The sequence below is a fragment of the Gossypium hirsutum genome, chromosome A12 (assembly GCF_007990345.1).
Source record: "Gossypium hirsutum isolate 1008001.06 chromosome A12, Gossypium_hirsutum_v2.1, whole genome shotgun sequence".
NCBI lineage: Eukaryota > Viridiplantae > Streptophyta > Magnoliopsida > Malvales > Malvaceae > Gossypium > Gossypium hirsutum.
In genome coordinates, this window is record NC_053435.1 from 102,584,138 (window position 1) to 102,610,436 (window position 26,299).

At 35.1% G+C, this 26,299-nt stretch overlaps 5 protein-coding genes across 13 annotated transcripts; 3 read left to right on the forward strand and 2 right to left on the reverse strand.

The window, feature by feature from the left end:
• The first annotated feature begins 201 nt into the window (after positions 1-201).
• On the forward strand, positions 202-2,511 carry LOC121211097 (ferredoxin C 2, chloroplastic). The gene is made up of 6 exons (XM_041083377.1): positions 202-521; positions 705-768; positions 943-1,031; positions 1,735-1,803; positions 2,048-2,092; positions 2,282-2,511. The coding sequence occupies exons 1-6, from the start codon at positions 261-263 to the stop codon at positions 2,324-2,326; spliced, it is 573 nt and encodes a 190-aa protein (XP_040939311.1). The 5' UTR covers positions 202-260; the 3' UTR covers positions 2,327-2,511.
• A 3,140-nt stretch (positions 2,512-5,651) lies between these two features.
• On the reverse strand, positions 5,652-8,318 carry LOC121211098 (protein LOL1). 3 transcript variants are annotated; one of them, XM_041083378.1, is made up of 6 exons: positions 8,299-8,318; positions 7,501-7,642; positions 6,893-7,006; positions 6,695-6,808; positions 6,445-6,554; positions 5,652-6,049 (listed from the first exon to the last, which is right to left on the reverse strand). In XM_041083378.1, the coding sequence occupies exons 2-6, from the start codon at positions 7,562-7,564 to the stop codon at positions 6,011-6,013; spliced, it is 441 nt and encodes a 146-aa protein (XP_040939312.1). In that variant the 5' UTR covers positions 7,565-7,642; positions 8,299-8,318; the 3' UTR covers positions 5,652-6,010. The 3 variants fall into 3 exon arrangements, with proteins under 3 accessions (XP_040939312.1, XP_040939314.1, XP_040939313.1); XM_041083380.1 differs by having other exon boundaries at positions 8,021-8,300; XM_041083379.1 differs by lacking the exon at positions 8,299-8,318 and adding an exon at positions 7,768-8,022.
• Positions 8,319-10,228: 1,910 nt separating this feature from the next.
• LOC107946739 (eyes absent homolog) lies at positions 10,229-14,494 on the reverse strand. Of its 7 annotated transcripts, none has more exons than XM_041083383.1 (7): positions 14,216-14,494; positions 13,784-13,977; positions 13,504-13,671; positions 12,817-12,910; positions 12,074-12,268; positions 11,127-11,272; positions 10,229-10,632 (listed from the first exon to the last, which is right to left on the reverse strand). In XM_041083383.1, the coding sequence occupies exons 2-7, from the start codon at positions 13,973-13,975 to the stop codon at positions 10,531-10,533; spliced, it is 897 nt and encodes a 298-aa protein (XP_040939317.1). In that variant the 5' UTR covers positions 13,976-13,977; positions 14,216-14,494; the 3' UTR covers positions 10,229-10,530. The 7 variants fall into 7 exon arrangements, with proteins under 7 accessions (XP_040939317.1, XP_040939316.1, XP_040939319.1 ...); XM_041083382.1 differs by having other exon boundaries at positions 13,772-13,977; XM_041083385.1 differs by lacking the exon at positions 10,229-10,632 and adding an exon at positions 10,779-10,981 and having other exon boundaries at positions 11,073-11,272.
• Positions 14,495-14,636: 142 nt separating this feature from the next.
• On the forward strand, positions 14,637-18,220 carry LOC121211099 (MND1-interacting protein 1-like). Its single transcript, XM_041083381.1, is given in 4 exon segments — positions 14,637-14,832; positions 14,988-15,228; positions 15,231-16,639; positions 17,383-18,220. Coding segments are annotated over 3 exon segments (2,151 nt in total). The 5' UTR covers positions 14,637-14,832; positions 14,988-15,005; the 3' UTR covers positions 17,902-18,220.
• A 1,924-nt stretch (positions 18,221-20,144) lies between these two features.
• LOC121211100 (aluminum-activated malate transporter 12) lies at positions 20,145-22,705 on the forward strand. The gene is made up of 6 exons (XM_041083387.1): positions 20,145-20,636; positions 20,733-20,873; positions 20,958-21,230; positions 21,326-21,447; positions 21,539-21,682; positions 21,929-22,705. Exons 1-6 carry the CDS (start codon positions 20,324-20,326, stop codon positions 22,559-22,561), a joined length of 1,626 nt encoding a protein of 541 aa, XP_040939321.1. The 5' UTR covers positions 20,145-20,323; the 3' UTR covers positions 22,562-22,705.
• Positions 22,706-26,299: the final 3,594 nt, after the last annotated feature.

A 26,299-nucleotide genomic window follows, 5' to 3' on the forward strand; every position in this document is an offset into this window, starting at 1 on the left:
TCCATCCAACCAAACGTGCTGTAAGAGTCAGTAGTGATCAAAACTTTATACTCGATAAGTTTAGTGACAAAAATTTTCAGAGTTCAGTGAAAAAAAAAATAACCAAAATTTAATCATCATTTTTATAGTTTAATTCGAAATATCAAATCCAACGGTGGAAAATACAGTTTTAAATAATTTCCGTACAAAGGAAAGTAGGATATGTAACCCCTCTTTCTTTTAATTGTTTTATCTCCTGCTGACCAATAACTGATTAGATTATGAGACCGGTATCAATGGAACTTGTGGTTCCCTGCAATTCCTGCACTTCACTCCACCGGAAACCACCTCTTCACCAGCGAGTCTCATCTCTGAAACGCAGTGCTTTTTCCTTGAAATGCCGACGCACAACTACATCAGAGCTCCAGTCTCCGGTGAGCGTTACCAGCCTGGACGGTAGTCTTTCCCCTTCCATTCCTTCTCATAAAGTCACCGTCCACGACAGATTTCGAGGTGTCGTTCACGAATTTGTTGTTCCTGAGGTACAGCGTTTCACTCCGTTTGTTTCCTGAGAAAATGCCGAAGAAACGATTGACCTATATTATAGTTGGATTAGAATACCTAATTTTCTATTAGGAAAAAGGGGAGTTGCAGTTTATTCATTAGAACAACTTACTAAATAATTTATTAGAGACTAATATAGGGATATTCGATTGAAATTTCAGGACCAATACATATTACATACGGCTGAATCTCAAAACATTACGCTTCCATTTGCATGCAGGCACGGTATTGTTCTTTAAATTTTGAATAACTTTTGTTTCTAAATGTCGCGAAGGCTGTCACTTTTTCTGATGATTCAAGTTTTTCGTGATCATTAAGTTACTGTAATTGAGCTTAATTTACCTATTGGACTTAAGGCTGTTTTCATTGTTTTGAATGAAGAGTTCCTTTACATGGCAGGTTGTTGTACTAGCTGTGCCGTCCGTGTAAAGTCTGGACAAATAAGACAGCCTGAAGCTCTTGGGATATCTGCTGAATTGAAAGCAAAGGCATGACTTCTATGTTTCAGATTTATGGAATATGAATTCAGTTGCTTGTTTGTTTTGCTTATTATTTGGCATTTGAGTTTTAACTCAAACCTTCTATTCTATTTCATTGTATTCAAGCCTTCTATTCCGTTTTATCTTATTTTCATGTCTAGTCATCATTTTTACTATACCTTAGGTTTCTATATGAAGTCAGTGCACCTCTAGACATTTAACTAACAGGAAAAGCATCAAAGGATAAAGAAATGTTGTATAGACACACAAGGAATGTAAATGTAAACAGAAGAAGATTCATAACATGGGTTTTATTGTGCAGATTAACCAATTAAGAGTATTACTGGCCTAATTCGGAAGAGATGTAAACTTCTTCACATTGATGTTAAATTTTGCTGAAGTTTCTATAGATCATAACTGAATAGATGCCATACCACTATTTTAATGTCCACTTGAGCTTTAATCTTCCTAGTTTCTTATTGGTCTTCCTAACCAATAACCATAAGTGATGAATGTACCAAATCAGAGAGGGAGAGGGAGAGGGAGAGGGAGAGAGAACACCGTTATCATTTAGCATGCATTAAATTAACTACATGTGCTCAAATATATTATACTACTTCATTTAAAACTTCTTTCATGATTGTTCCATTAACTTAGTGTTTGGAGTACACCTTAAATTTATTTTCTTCTTATTTTGGGGGCTTAAACGCAGGGATATGCACTTCTTTGTGTGGGGTTTCCATCGTCTGATGTTGAAGTGGAAACACAAGATGAAGATGAGGTAATGGGCACAACTCTAACCATCTAGTTTGGTGAACCACTAGTTGCTCTTTGTATGTTAAGCAAATGTTAAGTTATTGCAAACAAGTCAAAGGCTGATTGCTACATCATGTGCCTCAAATTTCTCGTGATAGGAGCATCCAAATGTGTCTTCAACCACATTTATCTGAATTTGGTTTTCTTGCGTGTCTGTAAACCTTTATTTATATGAACAAAAAATAATCTGAATTTGCTGGCATGTGCAGGTGTATTGGCTTCAATTCGGAAGATATTTTGCTCGAGGACCAATTGTAAGCCCACGGATTCTGAAAATTTTGTAAACATTTATATGCGACAAGTAGTCGATGAAGACAAAGGATAGTTGAAAAGGAGATAAAGCTGATGCACAGCTACTGCCTCTTTCAGGATTTTAATACTTAATTACCTCAGCTTTCTTGAAATGGTCTTAACACTGATTTATTTAATTTTTACTATGGCAGGAAAGGGATGACTATGCGTTGGAGCTAGCCCTGGGTGATGAATGAGCTACTTACATTACATTAGTGAAAGTTGAGCATAAACCATGTAAAGCCTGCTGCGGATTCTGTATCTTTTCATTTTTATTGTACCCCAGCTGAAGCACTGTGATTATGACTCAGTGAACTTGACATTGTTGACATCTTTAAGTTACATGTATTAACTTCTTCAATCTATGTTTTCCTTGTGCCAACTTAGCATTTTCAGCTGTTTTTGTTGCCATACTATGACTGCACTTGTATCTGTCATTATCTGTAATAGATAGTTTGCATGTACAGTATCTTTGGATGAAATGATTCTTGGTAGATTAACTACCATCTTCAAAGTGAGCTTCATCATGTTTATATAGAAAATGATGAATCAAGGATAGACAGTGAGTGAGAAAATGCGAGGATGTCCAAACACTCACTGAAGCTTTAAATTGAGGAGATTTCAAAGGCGTACTCAGCTTTTTGTATAAAGATTTTACAGCATAGATTTCACAACCTTCCTTGTATCGAAAAATCAAGGTGTGGTGCGGTGGGAAAGGTTCTGTTTCTTTTAGAAAGTAGTTGATTTAGAATAAGAAATAAATATAAACAATTTGTACATGCATGAAGGAGTTGTGAACTTTGTTTTTCTTTGCTTGGGCTGAACGACATGGATGTAGAAGACCTCAAACTTGTAGTGAGTCCTCGATCAATTATGAAGGCGGAATCCATTTCCCAGTTTTTGATACAAAAAATGCTAAAGTTAGCAAGCACGCAGTGTAGCGCTTTCTTTGTGTTTCCATTAAAATGATTTTTGCCCCTCTTAATTCCTTTGGTTCTCCCTTTAGGATCAATAAAGTCTTCTTATGAACAACAACCTGGTCGCATTGCTGTTTCTGGACCCTTACTTTAAACATTACTGGTTCACATTATTATTATTATCCTTTGTCCAAAAGGTCGAGTAGGGGAAGTGAATGATCTGTCTATTCAAAATCGACCACTTCTATTTTCTACTTTCTAGACCCGACCATACTGTTTGGTTATCATATTTCTCCATATGTAAAGTCAATTTCCTCATGTCTGAAAAATGTTTTTAGACATCCTAGGGTTTCAATTGCTTCTTGGATTCTTAACCTTTGGGGTATAAATTGGTAGTGTCTTGCTACATAATTAGCCACTTAGCCCGACATCTGTTTCGAGACTTGCATCTTAGCCAAAAATGAGGGGCAACAAAGGTTTACCTCTTTTTTTGTTTGTTCAAACTTGTATCGCAAGTAGTTTGATTTTGCAACAAAACTCCCCGGTTAATCAGAGCTGATGAATCCATGTTAAGGTCAATTGTTGCCTCTTGAAACTTTGTTGAGGTTTCTTAAATCAAGTTTGCAACCCTTATGTCATTCACGAAGGTCCTCGTATATCTGCTACTTTAGTATGCAAAGAACTTAACTTCGTGTATCTTTGTCTGTATGAATGTGCTTGAATGAAATCTTATGCTAATTGCCAAAGCTGTTGCCTTCTTCATCATGAGTTCATGACCATTAATTTAATCTTTATTCTCTTTCGGTGTTAGCTTGACATAGCATTTCATACGGTAGTAAGTGTGCTTAACAGTTAACTCTTCGGTGTGGTTGGAGAGTTATTCAACATGTATTGAAATACCTCAGATTTCCATCCTAGTCTTTGCATCCACTTTCATATTTCAATGCTTAGACTGGCATGGACATGTCTTATTCTAATCAGTTTGGCAAAACAAGTGAAGGAACGAAAACTCCAAACGGAGCGAGGTTAGTGCTATCTTTTATCTTTTTCAAAGATTCATATATAGAGATGAGCATGAATTGCAGAAAAAAATAGAATTCCGTTATAATAGTTTATAACTTCCTTATCATGTAATTTTTCCATGCATGGAACTGACTTTATCATGTAGCTAAGCACCACTGGATAAGGTCAAAGAAATGGTTAAATTCATGTCTATTTGCCTTTTGTTCCTGATTCCTGCAGTAAAAATTTTGGACCATGTATATTAGGAGATAGGTTCTATAAAGGACCACCTGATAGGGAATTTGAACAATTAAAAAAAATATCCTATAGCTGGTAATAGCTAAGTAGAAATCAGCAGCAAAGCTGAAAAGGGCTTGCTTCAAGTGATAGTTTGCGAATATCAATTAATTGAGATAGGAATCTTAAGTCCATAATGCTAATCTTTAGGTACCAGATCCAAAAGGGACACATATAAGGAGTGAAGTTAACAGTTGAAACAGAATATATTACAGAACAAAAGCAGTGGACTCGAGTCATTATCGACCGGCTCTACTTGTCAAAATGCATAACCGCTATTTCACATCACACATTAAGCTTTTTAGTAGTAATCCACACTGCAACATTTCACTTCCTGGTTATCCAAGAAGGATGGAAAAGAACTTGCCTTCAGGAATGTTAATATAGCTTTACAACCTGTCTTCCCTTATGAAAATGTGAGAGTGCTGTGGGCCTATACCTGAGTCATATGGACCATCTACCAATAAATATTGAGCCTCTACTGTCCTTGTTCTAAGTCCCCACTTAAGTGATGATAGGTCTATGGACCTCACCACCACTGGCATCGGTCTGATGGGTATAATTTTCTGAGACAAAGTCATGGTCGGTAGACCAAAACTTAGTTGCTTTTACCTCTGCAGATAACATAACCTTTGGCCTCTGAAATGTGTGTGTCTCAACTTTATTAGATAGAGAATATGCCTCTTGGATATTGTAGTTTGATCCATGAGATCTGAAAGCGACATTATCAGGCTGTTTCTGAGAACCTAAACATCGGCATGTAAAACTGCGAAAACATTGAATTGGGAAATCTTTTCCAGATATATGATGTCTTTTAGAAAACAAACATTATATGCAAAGACTTCATCATAATGTCTGAAGATAGACATGAAGAAAGAGATGTTCCATGTTCAGGTCCAGCTGATTGTATTCCGTCCTCACCGACAGTTTAATATCAACTAGGCAAGTTTAGACTAAATGCTAGTTGTGATATTCTTTTCTTATCTGTACCGGGAATCTGGTTTCAGTCGAACTTGACCATGGTGTGCAATATGATCAACTCGTTCGGTTTAATTGGATTTAACCAGAAATATATTCTTTAGTCTTCAGTATTCTTGCTGAAGTTTGTAGCCTGAACTATGAAGAAGTTATTGATTGATTTCAGGTCACACTGACATCATCAACCATGTAATCAGCTAGATTCTCTAAAATCTGCACCTCAATATTTTCTATAAAAATCTATATGGTCCCCAATGTAATTTTCTTGGGCCAATATATGTTGTATAACGAGTGACTATGAAACAGTTGTCTTAACTTAGACCGTTGGTAATTAAAATTGAAGAGGAAGAAAAGTATCAGAGATGAACTTTATGCCCTGTATTTATTGCCACTCATATTCATAGCAAATCAAAAGAAAACAAAGTTTATCTTATCAGGATTCGGAAGATAACCGATTGTTCAAACTGTTAAAAAACGTCTTCTCTGATGGAATTACTTATAATGCATCCAAACAGCTACCCAAAACCGCTTATTTCATATGTCACGCAAGGAAAAATAACTCAATACAAAGCGAGGAGGAGGAGTTTCCTCCATTTGCCGATGGGACGCAACCTCGGTGGAAGATATTTATAATGTACAAAAGCAAACTTGTTGCTTCTAATGTCTGACTTGGGGTCTAATATAGTCTCAGCTGTTGAACTTCTGTTCAGCAGCACTAGCTGAGCCCTGCACCAATCAATGACACAACACAAACAGTGAACACAATGCTAAACAAAAGAAATCATTCATAGGAATATGAAAAACGGCTCGGGATGAAACTATTATATCGCCCCCAAAGAGGTAAGATTAACAAGTACAATCTTTAAATGACTTTTCTTGAGATAGTTATAATTGCAAGAAAAACTCAGATGCCATTCTTGTACTTTATTTATTGCTGCAATAATTTCAGAATGCTAGTATATATTGTCCATTTCTTATTTGTAGTGTAATCAAAATCGAACTCTGTAATCCGATATTATGATCAAGTATTATGGTTTCTTGCCTGAATTTTTTACTTCAAAGCCGATAAGAAAATGGAGTATATAAAACGATTAGCAAGTGAGAACAAACTGTGAACTAACCCCAACTGATGTCACAAAATTGCAAACTGCACATTTTACGGATCTCGCTCCATACTGGTACATTAGTAACATCCTGCAGTTCCCACAATTTACATGTGCCACCTGATTTGCTGTCAGAAGTGAAGGAAAATTTGAAGCTTTGACCAAAAATAATAGGAGTTCAATTGACAAGCCTTTGAATCTCTATAATGTTTCAAGAAAAAGAAAAACATTACTGAAGTTGCAAAACATCATAATCTGTTAAGCATACCTTCCAAGGCCAGATTGACAGTATGACAACACGAACATTGAACGCTTGTTGCTCCACGGATGTACATTAATAAGGTATGACAGCCTCCGCAAACCAACTGCGCCATTTCTGTGCCTGTATTTTTCAGAAGTTTGACTTACAATTTATACAAAGGCCTTCCAAAAGAAGATTCAATCAAGTAAATAGCAGATGATGTACCGGGAGGCGGCACTGCTGTTACCGCATTGCAAACAGCACAACACACAGAGGTTGCTCCAACTGGATAGAGCAATAAATTTCGACAACCGGAACACACAAGTTGGCTTTGAGCACCTGGTTAACATAGGTTTGGCCACTAGATCAGTTGCCAATGGAAAGTAAAAAAAAAAAAAAAGAGGAGAAATACAGTAACTTTTGTAGATGCAGAAAGGTTAATGACTTAATTCATAAATTCTCCTGTCTTTGACCAATTTGTTGATGAGGCCAAGCTTGTTAGAAGCAAACTAGACTTGTAATATTGGTACTTTACATCCATAACAACCTGTGTATCTTAATGCCAAAGCCATACCCTTGCACAGCATGAACATCAGAAAAAAAAGGAAAATAAAAAAGCAAAAGGGGGCAAAACGAAATTGAAGCAGACGTCCTGAATCAGATATCAGAAATTCTATTTGGATTTGCTAATCATATATGTAGTTACAATGAGACTTAACTCTTTTCTGAATGAAAAAAAGGCTAATGAAAGAGGTCCTTCAACTAAATAGCAATGGAATTCACATTGTTTAAAGAAAAATCTGTTGCAGAACAGATAGAAGAGAACAAGATACCATTGGCAGCAGGAGGAGTGTAGGGTGCTGGAGGTGTGGGATATGGCGCAAGGGGAACTGGCATTGTAAAATCAGACAGAGCTAAACTCTCGTTTCAATAGTTCACTGTCTAGAACCAGAGAGCATCAAGCTTTCTCCCATACTTTACCATGTCAGACAAGAATAATACAAGAAAAGCTCAGAAAACAGCAGAAATATTGCAACTATGGGTAACTCAAGAGAGTGACCAAAAATGAAAACAGAATAGACTATGATTAAATATTATACCAGTTCAACTGTGAGACACAAGGGAAATGATGGGGGGAGAAAGAGTCTGAGTTGCACAACCAACAAAAACAATGAAAAATACCCAATTCCCAATTTGGAAACTTTCTTAGATAGCCATACGATATGGTAGTTTTTTAATGGATATAAAAAGGATAAAAAGAAAATGGAAAAGGAAAAGGAAACAGAAACTTCAGGACAATTGATAAACAAGAAATTCAGTTGAATCATTATGAAGTGGGGCAAACATATATACCTGTTCAATATGCAGATGAAGTGGTGAGAAATAGAGAGAGAAAAGAGAGGATTAAGTTCAGAATAAAGTAGTTGTTATTGTAATGATTTCCCTTTTTTACCATGTGCCTTATCAGTTCATCTTAGGGAGTTAATGTCAACTGAAAGCTTTCATTTTTATCCTTATCAAAAGAGAGATAAAAAATAGAAGCTTTCATTTTCCTTTTGGCGAAGATGTATGCATTATGCAATGTAAAAAATTTCACTCCCCTCCCCCCCTCGTTTTATTCTGATTTTTACCTGTTTGCGATCCCCATAGAATGTTGATTTGTATCTCCATTTTGGTGGTATATCAAGATCAACTTTGGGGCTGAAAACTCTGGACCCCATACCCTGTCCTTGTCTCACTGTCAATGGAGCTTTGCTTTACTGTTAAAAAAGAATTGCATGGAGGTGAGTGTGTTGCAATAACCCCACAGTCTCCTTTCTCCCTCATGGGAGAAATGGAGGGGCTAACTAAACCACTGAGCCACATCTCATGGCCAAAAGCAAATCAGGGACCATCTGTTAAAATTATCACTCTGGGGGCAAAATTCATAAAACTTTACAAATATAAAGTTGGGATTCTCTTATACTCTAATTACCAAGGAAAAAAATCACAACTTTTTGGTGCTGTGCCTGTTATGGGTGAGCTTTGGAGTTTGGAGGGTGAATATGACAGAATCCTGTAATTCTGGGGTATCCATATCTTCATTTTCAGCTACATGCCTACACGTAATTAATGCTCTCTCTCCACACATTGGTTGATTTGAACCATTTTTATTATCTATTTCTGGGCATATGTAAAGCTTAAATCCTGTCTCATAAATCATCTTTGTGATTCCTTTTTTGTTAGCTAAGGTCTTTAATGTAGTTAGGTTATATCCTAGGTCAAATCACCATCAAAACCACATAAATGAAGAAACCAATAAAAAGAAAAAGAGAAAAAAAATGGGAAACTCATGAAAGTGAGTCAATGTCATTTCTTCTATTTTGCAACAGATCATTTCAGCTTCTATTTTCAATTATTATTGTCTGCAGCAAACGAATCAATAATGCATGAAAAAAGAACAATAATTGTATTGAGAAAAAAAAAGAACTGGAAATATATATATATATAAAAAAAGAAAATGTTAAAGAACAAAGGGAGAGACAAAAAGGCTTAATTGTTTGAAGAAAGGTATGTAGTTTCATCAAGTATGAGCAGGGAGTTCTTACAAGAACTTTGATGACAATCTCCATAACAGGTCCATAGACAGCATGCCATGCAAAGACACATGGGGACCGCCTCTGTATGTACTTTTGTTGGCTTTTCTTCGCATTCTAGACTGGATATTCTTGTCTTTTCCTTTAGTTAACTACTAATTCAACCAATAATTTTGAACTCTGAAACTAGCTACCCTTGCTTTCCTAACCCATGCCCAAAAACTCAATTGTTTGCTCTCCAATCCAACTTCTAGAAACCCATGTCTGTCATCAGCTATGTAAGTTTTTTTTAAAAGGGTATATTTTCCTGTATTCAATAATCACCTAACTAAATTCGAAGACAAATTGAGTTGGATCCTAAATGAAGAGTAAAGTTCTTCCAACATCATTTTCTCCATCTATAAATTTAAATATAAATTTTTAAAGAGCATGAAACACCGTACTATTTAACTGAATAAATATAAATGAAAAATCGTTATCGAGCTAGTGTAATCAGAAGGGTAAATTTCTTCCAGTTTCAGACAAGAGTGTCATTAAATGGTCTGATTGAATGCTTGACCTGCTTTCTTTGTTGCCCTACAAATTAACCAAGCTTAGCATCAATAATAATAATAAAAGATACAGTCTATGAGCTTCATCAAGGCGTCACTTATACGTCAAACAAGAGATTTGATCTTATCTTGGAAAATCAGGCAGCCATTGTTTGAGCCATTTTAATTTGGTAATAAGGAGAGGACAAAAAAGGTCTAGATCAATTGATGTAGGAAAACAACACGCCCACAATATCAGTCCTTTCACTTAGTAATCAATTAATCTGTTTAAGCAAATTGAAATCCGAGAAAGGATTTGGTATCTAATCTTATCTATTATAGATTAAGGATAATCCTAAATTTTGGAACTCATCCATGTATGAAAACAGGCCACAAATCCTTCCTATTACACTGGATGAATATTAGAATCTTTCTTTTTCGGAGCCTTATGTCTAAATATTTGAGTGAAATATAATTAATTATATGATAAAAACAATCAAAGCCAACGTAAATATTTGTTTTAGAAGAGCTAAAAATGCCATTACAGGACAAGAACCAGAAATGTAAAACACTTTCGTCCAAATTTATAGCCCCATAACATCAGATACTGACATTTCAATCCATGGCTCGCCTGCATATCCAACGCCACTCCAAAAGTTCAGCTATTCGAATTTTAAACCACATTTCTGGGGATTTTTGCATGAAAGGGAAGAGAGGGTGGCATTTTATGGATGACATCAAATATTTGCCAAAAGAATCATACGTCCAATTTCAGACACCGACAAATCTGGGTCTGGACTAACATAAAAGAGAGGCAATTATTTAACAAGACTTGCCCCAACTGCATTTCAGCTACTTCCTGTGGCAAAAAATGGGATATAATGTACTAAAAGAGAAAAAGAAAAAAAAAATTTGATGTATTACATAGCAAGACCACAATCCATGAATATAAAATTAAATTTCCAAAATTATCAAAGCAAAAGGAATTGCCTAACACAAAATCTGTACAAGGAAACGTATATGCTTATAACCATACCATTCCATGAAAATGTATGTCATTTTAGCATAAGGTATAATGGCAGCATCCAGAAGAAAATTGCCAGATATTAGTCATTATACAATCAATACATAGCCTAAGAGGCAGCCGAGGTTCCTCTTATACAAACAATACTATTTGTTCAGACATGCAGGTTCCACACGTTTGAACTCTGGTTTTATGTACAAAAAAAAATTTATGGTTTAGTCATCATCATTTTCTGAATCAGGGTTCCCATACACAATAGAGAAATAGAAACCTACTGTTCTAAGTGTGAGGCCTGGAAACCTGTGAGAACTATTGGGCCGGAGGTCTACCTTGATAAAAGGCCAATTCATGGCTTGTGCAGCCTCGCACTCTTCCCATCCATCTCCAATTGCACAAAAGCGGGTATTTCGATTGTCAAAACGTTCCTTGATCCACTGGAAACATTGTAGTTTCCCTACATCCCATGAACTGTAAACTGGAGAATAAATGTTTTGTAAGTACTAGGTCATTTGTTTTTTCTTTCTTCTCTTCACGATGAATAATGAGTTCACTTAAGAAAAACAGTATGCATGCAAACTAGTGACAACGATAAATATGACCACCACCTGAACTCTTGAAACTACATGGAATCGAAAATAATGTCCTTATAGAGAGAATGGGAAAAAAAGGGTATTCTAAAGGAACTTGATACACTGAAGGTATCTTCTATGTGAAATCGAATTCTAGGCAATTCATCTCTTCCATTTAAAAGCTTTCTTCAACTGAAAATTTCCGCATTAACAAAAGATAAAATATTAAATTCCTGAGTCATGGCTAACAAGAGATATCTTTACTGGAAGATCAATTTAGGATAAGATTTTTTTTGAAAATGATGTGCGTTTAACCATCAATTACACTACCCTTGATTAGTTCAACATTCATAAACTGCACAAAACATGAGGAGCCTTCATAATTATCCTCTTAACATGAGTATGGCTAACATAGCTGGAAAAGTCCTTTGGTTTTTGTGTCAAGGACCTGAAATCAAATATTGAACTTGCCATGGACAGAAGTGGGGCACCCCTCGTTCAGTAGCTAGCCACTGGAAGAAAAAAGTTTACCATGTGACATTTATTATGAAGATACCACTTGCTATGAGGATATATTATAAGAGAAAGTAAGCATAGGCAGGCAGAATACAGTAATTATGCCAATTAAAGTAGAGGCTGGTGGTAACAGTTCTACATGTACTATGAAAAAAACATAGGTTACTTCAAGAGAATACAATATTACTCACCATTTTCATGCGATATCAAATTGTCAAGTCGAAAGAGTAGACATTTAACAAGGCTAGGAATCAAAGACCCAGAAGTCACCAAAACATTTATGTGCCGGGACCCTGTAGCATTAGATCTGACAACCCCACCAGCAATGGTATTACAAATGGTAGGATCTTCATTCCCAGCTAAACACTGCTCCAAGAGTGCCCGTGCTATATTTAGAAAATAAAGAATAAATACTAAGCAAAGCAAGTAATTTAAGAGAAAACATGAGAACTTTACCCCAAGTTCCAAGAAAATTCTTAATTTTTTATGGCAAAGCTAAACCTTAAGCTTCAAATTAATGCAGGGTCAGTGAGAAGAATATCTCTAAGCTTTGAAAGACTATTAAGAGGTAACAACTTTAGTGAGTTTTGAGCCCCATTTTAGAATACCACTAAAACACATTGATTATGGTCTATAAGTAAAAACCTACAGCACACATCAATTGATCTGCTTCACATACCCCAATATACATAGCAGCTATAACCTTTATCCAAAATACTCAAGAAGTTAATCTTCAACATTGAACTAAATCCAGAAAAAAGAATTCATAACACTCAATGAAAACGTGCAGTGACCACATCTAATTAAAACAAAACAGATTCAATATTAAGTAGAATACTAGAACTGTCAACAACTCTAGTTCAGCACTAAACTAATGGCAGCTGGAAAAAGAAAAACTGAATGCATCAGTAGCCATATCATAGTCAGAACATACCAGAGGAAAGCCACCCATCTGTATACTCATCGGTCATTTTGTACAATGCATCCCAGACATCCATCATCTCCTGGTCCAAAATATTGTGTAAACCCTGAAATGATAGAGAACATTCTAAAAAAGAACGCACTTATGTTTCTATATCTAAGAAGCATTTGCAATTGCCTTTCTTATCTATACATAGTCTTTGAAGAGAAATATAAAAGAAAATACAATCAGAGGTTACCGTTGGTAAACAAAGGTATATATGAGGAAATACAAAAGATGAAGCTTTAAACTGAAAAATAAAGATTAAGTTGCCTATGTTGTGCAAGCAAGTGCTTTTGAGTACCAAATCCCTACGATATAAGCACAAGTTTTCCTTTTACATAAATATTAAATCCCAGATAAGGACCCAGCAGTGAGTACCTCTAGGAGATATATCTATTTACCATTAATATTCCCTCATTGCTAAACCATAAGGTATAATCTGATATAAACTACATGATTCAGATTCAGCTATATTAGATTTTCTGTGACAAATCCCCTCAAAATTCCAACTTACGGTGGTACCTGTTGCTAAACCTTGACTTCATCAACATGTGTGGCAATAACTATGACAAGCAAATACAAACAGTAACTGGTGGAACAACACAACTAACAGGAAGCAAAATTTATATTAGGCTTGAAAGGCATCAGATGGAATACTTGTTTATACTTGTTGGCTATGACTCGATGCCTGTACGCTAGTTTCCTTTTGTTGAGATCATCATGTGGAGGACTAAAACCATCTTGATTAAAATCATAATCAGACAGATCCTGCCCATCATCATATTTGCTCAAGGCCTCAAGGAAAGGCTTATTGCAGTTTTCAATCTGCAGCACATTCAATATATATAACCGTAAAATTCAGTATATATAGTTGCAAAAAAAAAAAAAACATTAAAAGGGAAAAAAGGTGAATGAGAAGAAGGACCTCAAGACATACTTGCTCATAGAAGAAAAAATCATCAGAAATTTGAAGAATATGTTTCTCCCACATCTTTCCAATTTCAACACCTTTCTGAGCATCTTTTAAACCGGCGAAAGCCTCAGCATAAGAACCATTCAACAAAGACTTGAGCAATATAAGGGTTTCATCCATGTCCCATATGTATACATTTGTTATCTGATTATTCATATCTATTAACCAAAACAAAGACAACACAAAAATCAAAATACCCAACTGCATCAGCCCAAAATAAAAAAATAATATAATATAGCTATATTCATGGTCTAAATCGATTTGCCTAAGCTATTCAGTTTTCATCAGGGGCAAAAAAAAGGCCAAAAAGGTCAACTTTGATTACGAAGTCAAGGATATGATAAACGTCACTAGAGATCACGCAAGATAAAAGGGTAATGAGGATTTGAAGTTTACCTTTCTGGGTCAATGAGTTCAATGGCAAAGATGGAGCAGAATGAGTGAGCTGAGCGTTGCTATTGAAAGAACAGTATTCGCAGTTCGAATAAATTTTCTCAGAGAATATATAAACCCGAAAAGAGAAATACCAAATAACAATGGCGTCGTTTATGGTCCGTTTTGTCGATGCTATGTTGAAATGGGTTCGGCCGATTAGCCTTGAAATTCATGAAAGATAACCCAACACTTTGGATTTATTCTATTGGTCCAACAAGATAAAAAAAGATCCTCTTAGAAAGAACAAGAATTCAACAACAAAGAATGCTACAAATACCACATCATTGGGTTCTTTATTTACACCCCGAAAGGTGAAAATGGCCTAAAAACTTGGCCCAAACCTTTCTTCAGGAAGGACACACATTTGCCCGATTTTTGGACAGGTCCTCACATGGCACAACAACACAGCGCCAGAAATCACTGATATTGCCTCCCACGTTCTCACCCCTTTTTGAAACTACAATATATAACTGCTACTAATAAATAATAAGCTGAATATTTTCCCAGTTTTCCCTTCTCTAACCTCTCTGTCTCCCCTTCAACACTGAAACAAAAGAACCCATATTCACCTAAATCTCGTAAGTGTTTCTTATTTGCATCTCTTAACGGACCCTTTTGATTCTTGTATCTCTTTTTCGTTATTTTGATCTGCATGTCATATTTTCTTGCAGTTTTTTTTTATATAATTCTTTTGAATCTTGATTTATTTTGATTGTATTGAGAAAAAAAAAAGGGGAAAAAACACAAACAGATGGGTTGCACTAGAGACAAGCATATACGGTCGGCCCGAAGGACCCGATCGGTGAAACACGAAACCGATCCTTGCTGTCTTCTTGACAAATCTTCGATATCCAAATCCATGCTTGAATCGGGTATTAAACCCTTGAGTTACCATTTGGGTGTAAATGATTCGACCCAAAGCCCTAATCTTAACCCTAATAACAACGCCAATGCTAATTTTAATGATCATGGTTGGGGTATTGCACTGAGGAAGAATTAGAGGAAATTTTGTTGAAAAACCTGGAATTTTTGTACAATGAAGCGATAACTAAGCTTATATCGTTAGGTTACGATGAGGATGTTGCATTAAAGGCTATTTTGAGAAATGGGCATTGCTATGGTGGGATGGATGTTTTGACTAATATTTTGCACAATTCATTGGCTTATTTGAACAGTAGTTGTGATAATAGTAATGGGAGTAATTCGGAGGAATCCGAGTCTGGTTTTCCAGATTTGAGGCAATTGGAGGAATATTCGCTGGCCGGTATGATTTGTTTGTTGCAGCAAGTTAGGCCGCATTTGAGTAAAGGTGATGCTATGTGGTGTTTACTTATGAGTGATCTTCATGTAGGTAGGGCTAGTACGATGGAGATTCCATCACTTCCTTCTCTTAATGGGTGTAGTCCGGTTTCAAATAACCTAGAGAGTGTTGATAATAACGGGGTTGGTGTTGTTTCACCGGCACTGTGTAGATTTCATGGTGGTTGGGGGTTTGGGAATGGAGGTGACTTTGCAGTGAATGGGTTGTTTTCCTGTGGTGCTGAAATGACTTTGCAGAGGGATATTGAGTGTCCTAAGAGGTTCAACCTTTCACCTTCAATGAAGTCTTTGTTGAAAAAGAACGTTGCTATCTTTGCTGCAAGTTTTCGAGCCAATTCAAAACAAATGCAGACACAAAATCAGGCATGTGTTGGCACATTGTCTAGTGGGGATGCCCCTCTGGCTGTTGCTGGGAGTGAGGTTTCTGCTGAGAAATCAGAGGAGTCACAGAATTTGATGAGCCAGGATGGGGTTAATTCAGTATTGAGTAAATTTCGTGATTTGAATATTGATGAGAATTTAGAGCGTGCTGGGGAAGATCAGAAAAGTGAGATGATAATTTCTCTGCTTCATCAGATTAAGGATCTTGAGAAGCAAGTGAAAGAGAGGAAGGACTGGGCTCACCAAAAGGCAATGCAGGCTGCAAGAAAGCTTAGTAGTGATCTAACAGAGCTTAAAATGTTAAGGATGGAAAGAGAAGAGATGCAGCGGATGAAGAAAGGGAAACACACAATAGAGGACTCAACCATGAAAAGGTTGTCAGAGATGGAGAATGCCCTGAGGAAGGCTAGTGGACAGGTGGATCGGGCAAATGCAGCTGTGAGACGGCTTGAGACTGAGAATGCAGAAATCAGAGCTGAGATGGAGGCGTCTAAATTAAGTGCATCAGAATCGGTCACAACATGTCTGGAGGTTGCAAAAAGAGAGAAAAAGTGCCTGAAGAAGCTTTTGGCTTGGGAGAAACAGAAAGCTAAGTTACAGGATGAGATTGCTGATGAAAAGGATAAGATTAAAGATCTGCAACGATGCTTAGCTCGAGTAGAGCAGGATCAGAAAGAAACAGAGGTATATCATCTTTACATATTGACACATGTGCCTACATGCATAAGATATCTACTCCATCTCTTTAGGCCTAGTTTGATTGGTATCTTAGTTTGAAATAGTGGGAGATCTATTCAGCATTGTCAATGTCTATTGGGAATGCTTCTTTTTGTACCATAAATAATTTATTGACTTAGAGACCCCTTATACATAAGCTGTCTTGTCTAGTTCATCTTAGTCTTATGTTAGAGAAGCACGTGATCCTATTGGAAGCTGGAATTCACATTCTGGACTTATGTATCGTTAACATATATGTGTGATGTGAATTTGTTGGAAAGGACAAGACTCATTATTTTGGGTGTAAAATGGCCAGCCTAGGGAGGTGCCTCCTCTGAGCAGCAGCCAAAGAAAGCTTAGTACACAGAGGGACTCTTGTATGTATGATTGTAAACTTGCTTAGATTTGGTCTGTGAACGGTAACTCTCAAATCTTGCTCGTGTAGTTCAATGCCCCCTTTTTCTTTTTGTGGATGAGGGCTGATTGTTTCCCTGGTTTCCCTTCTTTTAGTAATCTATGTTTGTGCATTTGTTCTAGTTGATACTTATATATCTGATTTATATTTTATTTTGTTCCTGTTTTTGGAGGTTTTAGTTATTTATTTGTATGATCCTTTTATGTTCATTTTCTCTCCCATGCTTTTGAGTATTCTTAGATCTCCCAATTTGAAGAGATTAGCAATTATACTGTGTCATTTTCTTCTTTTATAGTTAAAATGGAGAGAGGAGTTAAAGTCCAAAGAACTTGCCTTGGCTCAAATTGAGGAGGAACGATGCTCCAAGGAAGCAGCTGAGGCAAGCAATAAAAGGAAGCTTGAAGCATTGCGCTTGAAGATAGAGATTGACTTTCAGCGTCATAGGGATGATCACCAACGTCTTGAGCAGGAGCTATCCCGTCTGAAACTATCTGCTCAATCTACTGAGTTGAATCATCAGTCCGATAATTTACTCACAGGAAAGTCAGAAGGTACAAAACCCCAGGGAGAAACAATTGCTAAGTTGCTTAATGAATTAGATAAGCTAGAGGATTCTTCTGAGAAAGAAGTTAACGGTGATAGAGAATGCATAATATGTTCAAAAGATGAAGTCTCTATTGTATTCCTGCCTTGTGCGCACCAGGTTCTATGTGCTAATTGCAATGACAGTTATGGGAAGAAGGGTAAAGCTACTTGTCCATGCTGTCAGGTGCCGATTGAACAGAGGATTCGTGTTTTTGGTGCTAGTTCATAGTCGCATTTTCGGTTTAAGAAAATACTATGCAACCAAAGCTTCATACTTGGTATGCAGTTTTCTTATCCTAGCGCCAGTGAGACTGCTGGCTTTTGCATATACCTAAACATGCTGATACTACTTCAGCATGATGAGTTTGTATGTAAATAATTACCGATGTTCTCTTCGGCTTATGCTTTAAGCCTTAAAATAAGTTGAAACCCGTGCTTGTTTTGTTGCCATCAGGTTGAGAACCTGAATTGAGCAACTCTCATATGTTCTATTCATGACAATACCAATCCCATAGCATTCAATGGATATAATGCTTTCTTGGCCTAAAGGATTTCGTGCTGAGTTCTTAGCCCTTGCATAATGAAAACCCATTTTTATCTTCTTTTCCTGTTCCTTGGCTGCAATAGACAACTGTTGAACCATGAATGTCATCATTTATCAAACACCAACCACTTCAAAACTAGGTGTTTTTGTAACTTTTAAGATATTTCAAGATGGTTTCAGCAAAAATCAGGAGAAAAGAAAAAGGGTATTGTAGATATATCTAGCCATAACAATACCAGAAGAGAAGTTTATTTTCTTTTTATGGTAATTAAGAAGGATTCTTCTAAGATGAACACTCTTTTAGGACTTCTTTTAAAGAGTTTTTATGGGATAATTATTTTAAAAAACGATCTTGATAAATGAAATGTATTTAAGTCTAGTTATCAAAATTAAAAATCATTGAAGTCTTAATAAATGAGATGTATTTTTTATCCACTTTTAATAGCTTAGTAAGAAAATAAAAAAAGGAGAGATTTTTATGCATACGAAACCTTTTAAAACATCTGGTGTAGAAAAGTGAAAAAGTTGAGAAAGCAAGCAATAATAGACAACCAAATGGGAGGAAAGCAAAGGAACCAAACGGCAAAAGCAGAGTTTCATATGGAAAGGTTGAGAAACACGAGAAAGAAAGTTGGCAGTGGGAACAGCTGTTGGAGAGCAACCGACGCAGTCGCCCTATGAAAATGGTCACACTATGGCTATGGCTATGGCAATGGGATGTTGATGTTAGGTTATCAAACAATCAAATAATAAAAGCCTTAGCCATTTTGTTATTCCTTTTCTTTCAAGTTACTATTTGCTGAGTTAGTCCGTGACCATCCCTCCTCATATTTCATAGGCAAACAAACTTCCCTTTTCAAGTCCAAAATCTTTTTGGTCAACCAGCTGTGCAAATCCAACCACAATTTTATGTGTCAAGTACAAACCGAGAGAGAGAAGGGTGCGGGTACGGGTGCAGGTGCAGGTTGGAAAATGACTTTGGGATCCTGGCCAGCTCTATGTTTTAATTGGTTCAACTCAACTTTGAGCAATGTGTTACCAATTCTTGGGAGTTCATTAAAGTAGTTTATACGGTAGTTGAGATTTGAGAATCTCCATCGCGATCTTAGTTTAGGTCTAACTCAAATTTGATTAAAGGGATGCTTAGAGATAATGGTACAGAGTATTACCAGATAAATTCTTAGCTATACATACTATACTGCAGCTAATATAGGCTCCATATAGTCTGGTGATTCAATTCTGCTGAGCTTGCCAACAACCTATCCTACATACATACAATTATTAAGATTCCATCCCGGGGAATCATAAGATTAGTGTGTCGTGATTAAATAAAAAGTAAAAAATGATTTCATATATAAGCTATGACTATTTTATATGGAGGGCTTATATTTGCAACTATTGTGACTATGAGTCTATTTTTTTAGTTAATGTTTTTTTCTCCTAAAAAATACGTTTTTATTAATTATTATGAAAAAAATTAAAACATATTTTCAATAATATAAAAAATCAAATATGTCAAATATTTTCCTAAGTACAAAACTATTTTATCAACTAAATCATATATATATCATTTTCTTTTGTAACAAGTGTATAACCTCATTGCTTGACACATCATCATCTTTTATATTAAACTAATGTGGAACCCATTGTTGAAAAAAAATAATAAATAAAATATTTGAATCATTAATATTATGTTACCATATTTTATAATTAAAAATAAAAATAATTTAATGTATTTTAACTAATACATAAAAAAAATAGTAAATATATATATTAGGCAAACTTGATGTTTCTCCTTTTTGTTGACTTTAGCCACTGTGAAAATGACAAAGGTTTCAATATCTTTGTACACTTTATAATGGACGGCATGTGATTATGGAAATAAGTCGCCTCGCTCCATCCCTCTTCATATAAAGTAACATTGCCTCCTCTCAAGAAAGTTGGAGTTGCTCGCAAATAAACCAATAACTCCCCCCACAAAAAATATAACACCATATTTTTACTCTTCTATGCTCCTTTCTGGTCTGTATCTTCACAATTTCTTTAACTAGATACGTGCCCAATAATTGCTCCACCATTTGTCACATACCTTGTTTGTCTCAAAAATATGGCTACCAAAGTGCATGTGGGAATGGAAACAGAAATGAACGGAAATGGCGTACCTGAAACGTTTAAGAACAACTGGAAGAAACGCCTTATTGAATTTTCCGGGAAAATGAAAAGATCTCCAGGTTGGTTGTGGCGAACCATTTGGAAAGTCGGTCGAGAAGATCCTAGAAGGATGATTCATGCTTTCAAGGTTGGTTTGTCTTTGACGCTAGTCTCCCTCTTGTATCTGATGGAGCCATTGTTCAAAGGGATTGGAACAAATGCCATTTGGGCAGTCATGACTGTGGTTGTCGTGCTGGAATTCACCGCAGGTTTGGTTTTCTTGTTGAAATTTTCATGGCCTGCACACAAACAAACGTATTGAACCTCTTTTTCTTTTTTTTTTCTTTTTTTTTTCTGTTTGAAAGGTGCAACTTTATGCAAAGGCTTGAACAGGGGATTAGGGACTGTATTGGCCGGATCATTAGCATTTCTCATCGAGTTCATTGCAACAAAATCCGGAAAGGTTTTTCGAGCTGTGTTCATCGGAGCAGCGGTTTTTCTGATAGGTAAATACTTCAAAAACTTGTATGGAAATTTCCCTTTTTCTTTATATCTTCCGATGACTTTCTAATTCATTTCTCAATCAACAGGAACTACTGCCACATACATGAGATTCTTTCCCTATATAAAGAAAAACTATGACTATGGTGTTGTGATATTCCTCTTGACATTCAATTTGATCACTGTGTCAAGCTACCGAGTCGAAAACGTGTTAAAGATCGCACATGATCGGTTCTACACCATTGTCATCGGCTGTGGCATTTGTCTTTTCATGAGCCTTCTGGTATTTCCAATTTGGTCAGGTGAAGACCTCCATAATTCCACTGTTGGCAAGCTTGAAGGGCTAGCTAAATCTATAGAAGGTATATATCATTGAATAGACCTAACTGCAATTAATGCCTTGAGTGCTCTCGTGTTAATAAAAATGGTAATGAAATTTTACTGCAAATGGATGCAGCTTGTGTTAATGAGTACTTCAATGATTCTGAGCTAAAAGAAAACCAAGAAAAATCATCAGAGGATCCCATCTACAAAGGTTACAAGGCAGTTTTGGATTCCAAATCTACTGATGAAACTCTGGTAAGATCTTTTACTTATATGTACTTTTTCTAAGCTAACCCTTCTAACTTGCAAATGGCTAATGAAAAGAAATATTTTTTGGTTTTTGCAGGCATTATATGCAAGTTGGGAACCGAGGCATTCAAGGCACTGTTACAGATTTCCATGGCAACAATATGTGAAAGTGGGAGCTGTTCTTCGCCAATTTGGATATACAGTCGTTGCTTTGCATGGGTGCTTGCTAACTGAAATTCAGGTAATCTTGGAATACAACTTGTCTTTGTTAGGAAATAACAAAAATAATTACATATTTTGGCAAGGCTTTGTTGCGGACTGTTCAATGTGATCCCATTAATGAAATAAATAATTCACTTCCAAACAGGAAGCTACATCATAAAGCAGGATCTAGCTTTCCTCAATGGTCTCTACTCTTTGTTATTAATAGACCAATAGTTTCTTATAATACCAACAATAGTAGTTAATTTCATTGCATTTTTTTTAGACCCCACGATCTGTCCGTGCTCTCTTCAAAGACTCTTGTATTCGACTAGCTGGAGAAGTAACCAAAGCATTAATGGAACTTGCAAACAGCATCAGAAACCGTCGCCATTGCTCCCCTGGAATACTCTCTGATCATCTTCACGAAGCCTTACAAGACCTTAATACTGCCATAAAATCCCAACCAAGGCTCTTCTTAGGATCCAACAATAACCAGGCCAACAACATGCTAGCATTAGCAGCTGCACATGCTGCTCGTCATAATAAGCCAGAGAATGACGGACATGGAGTTTCATTATCAAGTGTAAAAACAGACTCGTCCGCATTGATGGAATGGAAAACAAAAAGGGCTAGTGAACAAGCTAAAGAGAATGAAAGGAAGGTATTGAGACCGCAGTTGAGCAAAATCGCAATAACTAGCCTGGAGTTCTCGGAAGCACTCCCTTTTGCTGCTTTTGCGTCATTGCTAGTGGAGATTGTGGCAAGGCTTGATAATGTGATTGAAGAAGTTGAAGAATTGGGGAGGATAGCTTGCTACAAGGAATACAATCCTGAGGAGGATGAAATCATTGTGAAATGTGAAAAACCACCGGTGGATGTTGCTAAGAATCAGCTGCCAACCCATGCATCAGATTAAGAGGGAGACAGGCCTTTTAGAAGTTCAGTTTCTTGAGAATATGGCTGGTTTATTTTGTCTTTTAGAGAGAAAAAAGATCATTACTGTGTTTTTTAGATTGATTTTCGTTTACAATTTTAGATGATATGATGCAAGTTATAGCCATTGATCTTTATGGGTGTGAATTTTTACTAGGTTGGCTCCAATAAGGCATGTAGCTTCATAGATACTTTCTCCACCAAAACAACATTCTTGATATTCTCATTACATTTAGATTTTTTTTTCACTATTGAGAAGGAGATATAGAATTGAAGAACAAAACAAATATGGTTAAAATATGCTGTTGGTACTTGTATTTTGATCAACTTTGAGATTTAGCCCCTATACTTAAAAAGTTAAAATTAAATATGATTTTTTTAATTTAAAAATCTCTCTCTAATCATTAAAATCAGAAATATATTCACTTAAAATTTGTCAACTTTAAAGTTTTATCAAACCATTCTCACATGAAATGACATATAATTGATAGGAAATAAAATTAATGAAATTGATAAATTTTAATAGAAATTACTAATAACAATGATGATTAAAAAAATTAAATTAAAATAATAAGAAGATTGAATAAAGTTTTTATTATAATTGAGAAAGAGTTGGAGTTTCTGTTATGCCACTTAAGAAGGTATTAGCTGATTTGATAAGATTATTTGCTGAAATAGCAACAATAACAAAAAAAAAAACCAAATAAAGGTGATAAAATAAGGTTACGAATATTAGATGTGACAAATACTTTATAATTATTTATTAGTGGGATTGCAGTGATCAAATATTACCAAAATAAAGGAAGTAGTACTTCCAAATACAACTGCTCATTGGTTTGCTCGGTTACTATATGAAAAATGGGTTTGGAATTTTATTTAAGTTTAATCTAGATAAAAATATTAGGATTTGGGTTCACTCTAGCTTGTTCGTATTAATTTTTTATATAACTTTTTTAAAAATATATAATTAATCAAAAAAAACTAAAAATATTAAAATAAATGTTTCTTAACAAATTAAAAATAAATTTTAAAAAATTTTTATACTTAAATAATACTAAGATAGATGCAACTTAACAAGCAAATACCTCTAAAATATTAGTAAAATTAACAAAAAAAAATTAGAGTTATACAATATCTAAACAATAACAACAAAATAGTAACAACATAATAGTGAAATGACAACAAAACAATGGGGAAACAGAAAAAAAAAAGTGGGAAAATAGTAAGAAAATAGATTTTTTTCTTTTGACATTCGGGCTAGGCCCAGGCCAAAAAAAGCTTTACCCAAGAAAATGAGTCTTATTTTTTTGTCCAAACTCATTTTTTGAACTTATATTTTATCTCAAATTCTCTCACTTTTCAAGCGAGCTTTAGCCCAATCTATGGATAGATCTACTTAAAAAAAATTCAAACTAAATGGAGAGTAAAAAGACAAGAAATTGTATCAAAATAAGGTCGACCAAGTTGAAAGTGTTGACATATTGATAGCACTCAAATGCTAAATAGCAGGGAAAGAAACAAATACTCAAGAAATACAGTTCATCTAATATTATGAGGATGTTTGATGTCTATTAAATAATTAATAAATTAACTAAGGTAAGTGCACCTATCAATTAATAGTATAGTTATGATGAGCATCGATATTGTTCCCTCGAGAATTACAATTACTAGTAATTATCACATTTATATTATTTAATCTAATTTATACTATGTATTTTCTTAGTTCAGAAATCTCTAATTTATGCTAATATCTCTTTCGAACATAAAAACAATTAACTCTAGTTTGATTAATTGAAATTTATTTCCAATTAAAATTCCTATTATAGCATTAGAAGAATTTATTTCTAATTTATCGTCCTATTTTGAGGATTACATACAACTTCATTCAATTATGAAAGATATAATCATAAGAAGGATTTATTCAACCTTAAACTTATTCACATCAAATATGGATTAACATTCTAAAATTAATTAATATAATAATAAAGTATTCATAATTTAAAACAAAAAAACTAAAATTTTATTACATAAAAATAGAAATTAAACAATAGAATAATTCATCCTAGGGTTTATTTCCCCTAGGTGTTAAAGAGAATTAGTTCATAATGTCGAGAGTAAACACAAAAAATATAATAGAACCACAAGAATGAAATAAATCCATGATAACTTCCTTTGAAAATCATATTGGACTCTCCAATTTTGGTAGAAATTTACTTAGAAATTAACTTCAATGGTGCTCTAAAAGTAATTTTCGTGCTCTCTCTTGGTGGTTGCATCTTTCTCTTTTTATTTCCGTATTTATATCTCCTTAAAGTGCTAAAATCTCTAAAAATAGAAACTTCCAATTATTAACGTACACAATTCCTAAGATTGACACATCCTAGACACATGATTGTCTGAACTGCTTGTGTGAAAATTTGTTACATGTGTACAACTTTCGGAATGCTCCAATGTTTTAATTTTCACCATTTTTCAATCATATTGCTCCCAAACGCCCTATTAAGCATCAAAACATGAACATAAAGGATTACGGGTATATAATTCACAATTAATGTCATATCACCACCCGAAAATACACTAAGAATGAGGTTAAAATATGTTACTTTTAACACTTATCAATATTAGTGTAATGAAAGATTAGATAAAACACCTTTCTTTTTACTGAGTTTTATAAGGATGTTAGTAAGATGAAAGATTAAAAAGGTATGTTGCTTTCATGGCATTAAGATGTTATATCTAAGTTCCTAATTGAATCGGTGTCATGAATCAAACAAACATCAATTTAATGGGTAAATGATCTTTAAAACTTCAACTTTACTTTTCTAACAAAATTTTCATTTAATTTTTATATAAATTTTTTATAAATATATTTCTACATAAAAAAAATTCACTCAAATTGAGAGTATGTGATAATCTTTTATATATATGTATGTATATATGAATATAAAAATATTTAAAAACAAATCAAGTTCATATTATATGTGATTTGTCCTAGCATAGCAAAAGTAACTAGTAAAAATGTAGTTGTCATATGTTATCATTAAGTGGGGAACTGAAATGCTGCTATAAGGCTGCCATTGATGGATTTAGCACGATAACTGCAGTGATTTTAAGGGACCTTATCTGATAATTGATGAAAAAGGTTGAGTCCTTAAAGGTGCATTCCTCTTCTACTAGACTTGAAATGAAGAAACTGGTCCTATCATACTTCCCAAAATAGGGGCACTGAAGAAGAACCTTTGGATTATGCTCGAGAGGTTCCCCGATTTGGGGTTTATGGGCTGCTCATTGGACCGTACCTGCCACCACTTATGGGCGGGTTTAGTGGCCCTTGTACTAATTCAGGCAATGAAGAGTTGAGGCAAGCCAAGTCTAGACAGAAATTATTATATGCCAAGAGAAAAGATGACAAGGAGTACCTAGTTTTGCAATGAAAATTTATTTTGGCTCGAGAATTAGTTACAGACATGTAACTTTTAATTAATTTAAGGAACTTACTCTTAAATACTAAGAAAATGTCCACTCCTTAATGTGCTATACAACTATCTCAGATTGTGGAAAACCTTCCATAGGAGGAAAAGGATATCTTAATTCTTACTTTGTTAAAAGTTCACCACCACTTGAACTCTGGTGGAGTTCTTTTTTTTTATTTCATTTTCAACTCTTAGTAGTGGGAGAACATAACGTAATGTTAAAAAAAAAAAAAAGGAGAGAGTCCTCA